This window comes from Branchiostoma belcheri, unplaced genomic scaffold (genome assembly GCF_001625305.1).
Source record: "Branchiostoma belcheri isolate BF01 breed outbred unplaced genomic scaffold, Haploidv18h27 scaffold25, whole genome shotgun sequence".
In the NCBI taxonomy this organism is placed as follows: domain Eukaryota; kingdom Metazoa; phylum Chordata; class Leptocardii; order Amphioxiformes; family Branchiostomatidae; genus Branchiostoma; species Branchiostoma belcheri.
The window spans coordinates 496,452-504,021 of record NW_017803854.1 but is presented as its reverse complement, the minus strand read 5'-3'; the positions used below and the strand labels follow the sequence as shown (position 1 = coordinate 504,021).

Genomic DNA, 7,570 nt, shown 5'->3' with positions numbered 1-7,570 from the left:
TATTATCAGATATTATCTGAAATAATATGATTCGTTCATTTATTCCTTCCTTTCTTTTGCACCTCACGTTGAAACGATGAATGACTCCTACATGGTTGTGTGTGTAGTTAATTATATTTTTGATTCATTCATTCATTCATTCATTCATTCATTCATTCATTCATTCATTCATTCATTCATTCATTCATTCATTCATTCATTCATTCATTCATTCATTCATTCATTCATTCATTCATTCATTCATTCATTCATTCATTCATTCATTCATTCTCCACCCCAGGTTGAGACGGTGAATGACTCCTACATGGTCGTATCGGGGATCCCCGACAGGAACCCGGACCACGTGGATCAGGTGAATTTGCATATCGATTTAATTTGATTTATTAAACTGTATAAACAATTATACAGCCAGGACTGCCCAACTAGCCGTCATAACAGGGCTTAACTATCGATATTTCATTTTGATTCGCCCATCTCTGTGCTGTAAAAATGTAGTTTAATAAGTTCTGTAATCACTCCTTGTTTTAAATCTACTGTACAAATCTCATGACCACCAATTGCTGTGTATCTATAGTCGTAAATTGTATAACTAGGCATTATTGTAATTTCGCATTTTAAGTTTGTACTGTATCAAGTGCGATATGGTGTATTGTTTATGTGATTTTGTGAATAAAGATATTAAAAAAATAAAGAATATATATATATATACTTAATTAAGACACATTAACAGTACTAGTGTGCCAAAGAAGTTATATCTGTGTACCTATGCTGACAAGCTATCTTAAAGTAATCTGGCCTAATCGTCATGCGTTATTTCTATAGTTACATTATTTACTATATTTTCATTGTCAATGATTGTCAAGGTGGCCACGATGTCGCTGAACCTGCTGAGTGAGGCTGCGCAGTTCACCATTCGGCACCTGCCGTCTGCGCAGCTGCTTCTGCGCATCGGCCTACATACGGGACCTTGCGCCGCGGGGGTTGTCGGTCTGTCCATGCCTCGGTACTGTCTATTCGGGGACACGGTCAACACAGCGTCTAGGATGGAGTCAAATGGGAGAGGTAAAATGTTATATTGTTTGATGTACTTATTGATTGATTTATTGATTTGTTATATTTTCATCTTCTTGTAGCCAAACCTATTCATCTAGTTTGTTCACCGTATTGTTTAATTACTTATGCCAAACTTGATTACTAGTATTACTCCGTGAAGGAGGTCATGACCTCCAGACGAAGTATTGTGGTCAGTCGTTTTTTCGTGTTCGCAGCTAGAACACGGGGTTCCCTTTGTTTAATCGGTATGTTATTTTATACGTCGTCTGCGGGCATGCCCTTGAAGATGCACGTATTTTTATTTTTGCCGTAGCTGTTTTCGCGGTCAATTTAATATTTCAGAAGCACCCCTAAATTTAAGAGGCACGTGGGACCGGCCGCAAAAACCCGTTGTTTTGAATAGCGGGGAGGGGGGGTGTGTCCATGCGCGGTACTGTCTATTCGGGGACACGGTCAACACAGCGTCAAGGATGGAGTCAAACGGGAGAGGTGAACAAAATTACCACGCTAGTACATTTTTTATAATTTCGATATTTTCTTTGTGGTGCAATTGTCTAAGTGGGTAGAGTGCTCGATTCATGTACAGATACATATTATTTTCCGAGTAGGATGACCGTGTCAGTCCCTACACCTGAGTGAGGGTCACAGTTAACACGGCGGCCTTCGCGTGGGTTTGTTTAAGGTGGATAACAGGTTGCGAATCTGAGACCCACACACTTGGGCATCCGTCTTCCCCAGCGGATCCATCGAGGGAGACGTGTTGGTTCCGGTTCGGGTGCTTGCAGCGAGCTGCCGGATGACTTGGTTACGTTCAAAGTCTTGCAATTAGCCCTAGGGAATGAATTTGTAATAACCTTTCTATTATTTCTGTGTATCAGTACGAAAGCCTAACAGAATATCAACCTTACAGCCCTGCGTATCCACATCAGTACGGAGCTGAAGCGTGCGCTGGACGAGATGGGCGGGTTTAAGGTGGAGCACCGCGGCCAGATGGAGATTAAGGTAGGGTTTAATGATATAAATCTTTATTGCATGTTCTTGCCCAGATGGGCTAAATGCACAAGAGGACATGCAGTGTGCATACTGGGACGCTATATTCTAATGCTAATTGCTAGGAATTTATACATTATAACAATACTATATACTACCTATCATCTACTGTTAGTTGCCCTTTCTTCTCTCTTTTTGAAACATTTTGAAACATAATTACATAGTTTGTCTGCTATACATTCATTCTTGCATTACATCAAAAATAAATCACTGGCTTATGCTGGAGTCTTATGACCTGTGCAATGGCCAAGTGGGTAGAGTGCTCGCCTTGCATTCGTTAGGTCGTGAGTTCGATTCCCGGCCGAGTCATACCAAAGACTTAAAAAAATGCTTTAATAGCACTCAGCATTTGAGACGGAATATGGGAGTTGAACACACACCACTACCAGTGGTGTAGTGACACAATTGTGTGGCCCATTGCTACAGAAACGGAGATTGGCGCCGACATATACAACCATGCTAATGGTTGCGGGGTGGATTTTAACTATGTTTAACTATGCTGGAGTCACACATTTACGAATTTGTGCTAGCCGAACTCCCACCAACCATAGTTAGGAGTGGGTCTGCTACGGCTACGGCTAAGGTTTGCGTAACTTACACATGGTCTATCGTAACAACATTCTGCATGTTTGAAGTGACTTCAATGTCAAAGGAATGTACTCTCGTAAGCAGATTGTTAGATGAGACCTTGATAACCTGGCTTGGACCTTACGGTGTAATCTTCTGACAGGGATCTTCGCTATAATCAGATGACCAGTCCATTACACACAGTGGCCTTCACTTAGCCTCCATAGCATGCCAAAAACTGGGGGTTTTGGGGGTCTTCATGGTCTTTGGGAGCTTTTATGTGCTATTCTCTGATTGCATATAGACAACATAGCTGGCCTGGTTGAATTACCCCCGTTAGAACTGGGCTAAACATAAAACAGCCGAAGACCACCAAGTCCCCAGTTCTACGAGTATATATAACCCCCTGATACGGAGACTAGCCTTCACTGGCCTTAGGACCCACTTTGACTTCAGTTCACGGAGTTTTATTCAAAATCGACTTGCATGTACATGGGCCAATGTCACATGAAATACGTCAGAGTATTACAGACACTGATTCACATTAATGAATGAAGGAAGGAATGACGACCTTTATTGCACATTTTTGCCAGCTGGGCTGAGTTAAAATTTTTTTTTGCCATTTACAGGAAAAAATGTACATTTTGGGATCTGGAGCCCTGGTATTAAATTCGAAAGACCTGAAATTCGGTATGTGGATACCTTGGGCACATGTCCACAGAATATCATTCACGTTTTTGACATACAGTACTTTAATTGTGTAAGATAAGCTTTTTGCTATTTTCGGACAAAAATGTACATTTTTGGCTCCTGTGCCCCAACATTAAATCCAAATGACCTGAAAATTGGTATGGAGATACCTTGGACATATGTCCAAAGAATACCATTCACACCTTTGACATACACCACTGTAAAATTGTGCAAAATATTATAGTGTGATGCGTTGCGCGAGAAATATTCCCCAAATCGTACCTATACAGGGTGTTATATAGATACAATATATGTGCAACCCAGCAATTGTTGGGAAATCGTTTGGCAATCGTGACTATTATACTGGCTGGAAGAGAAATTTGGGAGGAAGTGATTAGCAGTACTGCAATGTTCATTCAGTACGAGTTAACCCTTGTCCTGCTGGCATTCCTGGCACAATATTTTTCAATAATTTCATGTCTTAATTAAATCATAGACCCCCAAATTTTTTTGCCCTGCAGTGGCATAGTTACTTCCGCATTCGATGCATTTCGCTGCGGTGTGATGCGTTGCACGAGAAATACCCCCAAATCGTACCTATACAGGGTGTTATATAGATGGTACTGTATGTGCCGCGCGACATCTGTTGCGCACAGCAGGACAAGGGTTTTAAGATTAACTTTAACTAACCTTTAACTTACCTTACAGGGAAAGGGGATGCAGGACACCTTTTGGCTGGTCCACAAGCAGGGATTCCACAAACCACTGCCCATGTCTCCTCCCGAGTAAGTTAGGATCTTTCCTTGATGAAACTTTTCAGATAAATAGATTTATGTTCAGATAAATAGAGTTATGTACGAGTACCTGGGCCGCAATATCGTTCGATACGGGTGCTCCGGCCCTTGTGATAACTAGCCGGATTTTATACGAATACGAATATACGAATTTTACGAATACGAATTTTCATATCCGTGCGATAACTAGCCGGATTTTATACGAATACGAATATACAAATTTTACGAATACGAATACGAATTTTCATATCCGTGTGATAACTAGCCGGATTCTATGAAATACAAATACGAAAAAAACGAAAGGTCTAGACCTTTAGCCGAGTGGTTAGAGCGTCGAAGTCTGAACTGGTGCTCGGGAGGTCGTGGGTTCGAACCCCGGCCCGGAATCAGGTTTTTTTTATCTGTTTCTACTCGCTCCTCCTGTTTCTTACACTCGTGTTTTCCCGTTGCAGAGACTTGGTGGCCGGCGGGATCGTGCCCAAGTCTTCCGTCACGTTCACGTTCAACGCTTGACGACATCACGTCACTTCCGTGTTGTGTGACGTCACTTCCGTGTTGTGTTGAACATGTTCAGCGTGTAACATGCGATAAGGCCACACCAATTTAATTTGTTGCTTCTCGGATTCCATTTTTTTCTGATTTGTAAAAAAATAAGGTTTTAGGTTCTGAATCAACTGCAAGATGCTCAATAAAAGACATGTTTTGGGCCCTACAGTTGAGGAAAGTCCCTTTCTTCCTAATTGTTAAAGTTTTTCGATGTACCAATGCAACTTAGTGTCATTTAAAGTTCAAAATCTGTTGTTTTAATTATAAACCAGACTGGTATGTTGACTTCATGACTCATTTCGTAGCATTTATGGCTAGCTATCATGGGGAGTTTTTTTTCGCCCACTCGCTTCATCTTTTTTTCTGAAAAAATCCGAGAAGCAACAAATTAAATTGGTGTGGCCTAAGGGAGCATGTACGCCGGCAGAACGTACTGCATCTGCCCGAAACCCGTAATGTATTAGAGTAGAGTAGAGTAGACTAGTCTCTTCTGTCTGGTAGGACTGTCGATGTCCAGTCAAGAAGAGCGGCCAAGAAGAGTATTGTGCATAGCACTTCAGGAGAACGTCTCATATGAGGTCGTATTCGCGTATATAGCTATCGCTATCACTTAACACTTTATATATAAATTATAATATATCTAAGGTTGACAACCCCCCCCCCGGCTACGGGCATGTAAATGGTAAATATACATGTAAGTGTTCAGTGATATCACAATTCGTGGATGTGGCATCATAGCTATAAAACGACAGGTCACTTGTCCATGAATTTATTTAATTTTTATTTTTTTAATTTTATTATTTCTTTTTTTACATTATCTTATCTTATCTTATCTTATCTTATCTTATCTTATCTTATCTTATCTTATCTTATCTTATCTTATCTTATTATATATTCATCGGTGTTTATAATATATGTCAAAGCAAAACATATATATTCTGTTATATTTGAGATTACGTACCTTGCGAAGCTACTACAATGTACATGTGCCTCTGAAAAGCTCTGTCTAAAGTTATTTGATGATGTGTTATGTTGCGAATAAAATTCGATCCATAACGGTATGAATTACGTATTACTTACTTACTTGTACTTGTACTTGAGTAGGTCTCCTCATCTCTGTGAGTGGCCTGCGTCAAAGTCGTCCCTCCGTCTGCACAGCGTCCTGCGCCATACTTGGCGGTCGTGGGCAATCGTCTTCAGGTCCTCTAGGGTCAGACTGGGTTGTTGCATGGTCGTCCTGGCATCTTCCAGTACACATGCCAGCCATGTCTTCCGTGGTCTTCCTCTAGATCTTTTCCCATAGTTGGGAGTCCATTCCAAGAGAAACTTGGGCAGCCGTTCTTCGGGCATTCTTAGCAAATGACCTAGCCATCTTAGTCTGTTGTTAGCTATGCGTGTTCCGATCTCCACTGTGTTTGCCTTCTGTAACACGCTCTTGTTTGTCACATGCTGAAACCACTTTATGTGCAGAATTCTCCGAAGACATCTCTGATGGAAGGTTTCCAGTCTATTCACCTGTGCCTGAGTGGTAATCCAGACTTCGCTCCCATAGGTCAAGATTGTAATAACAGCAGCCTCGTATATTCGCAACTTGGTTGCATCAAGAATGTTCCTGTTGTTCCATATTTTCCCAAGCTGGTTGAATGCTCCGGAGGCTTTCTGTATGCGGTTCGAGAGCTCAGAGTCTGTCGTCCCGTCGCTGCTGAAGGTTGTCCCTAAGTAGGTAAACCGACTGACCTGCTCTACCTGACTCCCCTCGACCTTGATGTCCAGTGTGCCAACTTCTGTGTATGGTCGTTGCGTTGTGTGCTTCCCAACCACCATGGCCTGAATTACGTATACTTCTGTCCTTGTCACTCTTTCACAGGTGCCCACCCATTATTTTCCCATTAAAGCATTGCCCTCTTAGGCCATGTTGATTTGATTATACGGATACAAATATACTTTCTTTACAAAGGTATGCTTTTCAAATTCGAGTCAACTCGACATGACAAACAAAAACCATTAGCCATTAACAATAGCCTACAGTCAATAGAGAACTAGAGAAACTTAGTCACGCCATCTAGCGAAATCGGAACGAAACACAATGGGCTATTGGTGGGAAAAAAGAGGTTGAAACCTTGGTAGGAAGCGGAGTGCGTTGCGTTTCTACCGTCTTCAGCAAGGTGGCGCTCGTATGGAAGCGCATCAAGCTGCCATATTTTAAGCACCAAGGTCGGGTCCTATCAATAACAACGGTGTTTGGGAATGTGAAAAATGAAGGGAACAATTTTCCCCATGTTTTTGGTGCCTCTCTCGCTGGTGACACAACAACAAGATCTAAATTGGCCGTCCAAAAATCAGTATGCTGTCATTTCAAATTTCATCTCTAACTTTTAAGCTCCGTTAGGCACGTTTGTCGCAGTGTTTTTGGCAGGATGTTTCTCAAACACGCTGCAACATGCCCTGTCAGCGACTCTATTGTGAAAGAATAAAAGACAGATAGACCGAAAGATAGACAGGAAGAAAGAGAGATTAGGGGTGGATAGCTTTTTTTAGACCCGGAGGTAGTGATAAAAGTTTGAAGATATTTACTACACTCCCTCCATGCATATTGACACGTGTTTACAACTGTTGCTACGGCAACGCTGGCTGGGTCACATTGCTGAATCATCCCAGACTGTAGAACATGTGGAGAGGATTCTTCTCTTTTTATTCAACCAAATTCATGAAACATGAAGTCGATTTTTCCGCATCACAGATATAATTCAGCCATGCCAATAATAATGACAACCTTTATTTTACATTCATGTTCAATTGGACCAAGTGCAAGTATTCTCATTCAGAAGTATAAGACATGTAGTGACAATATACATTATTTGTAGGGCTTG

General features: G+C 41.5%; 1 protein-coding gene across 1 annotated transcript in view; it reads left to right on the top strand.

The window, feature by feature from the left end:
- The window catches only part of LOC109471352 (atrial natriuretic peptide receptor 1-like), a 24,805-nt gene extending 19,437 nt beyond the window's left edge, over window positions 1-5,368 (top strand). Inside the window, exons 20-24 of the mRNA XM_019770641.1 lie at window positions 281-352; window positions 864-1,062; window positions 1,964-2,055; window positions 4,069-4,145; window positions 4,607-5,368. Of these exons, the coding sequence (XP_019626200.1) occupies window positions 281-352; window positions 864-1,062; window positions 1,964-2,055; window positions 4,069-4,145; window positions 4,607-4,667 (501 nt within the window). The 3' untranslated portion in view covers window positions 4,668-5,368. The remainder of the gene's footprint in view (window positions 1-280; window positions 353-863; window positions 1,063-1,963; window positions 2,056-4,068; window positions 4,146-4,606) is intronic.
- The last annotated feature ends 2,202 nt before the right edge of the window (window positions 5,369-7,570 follow it).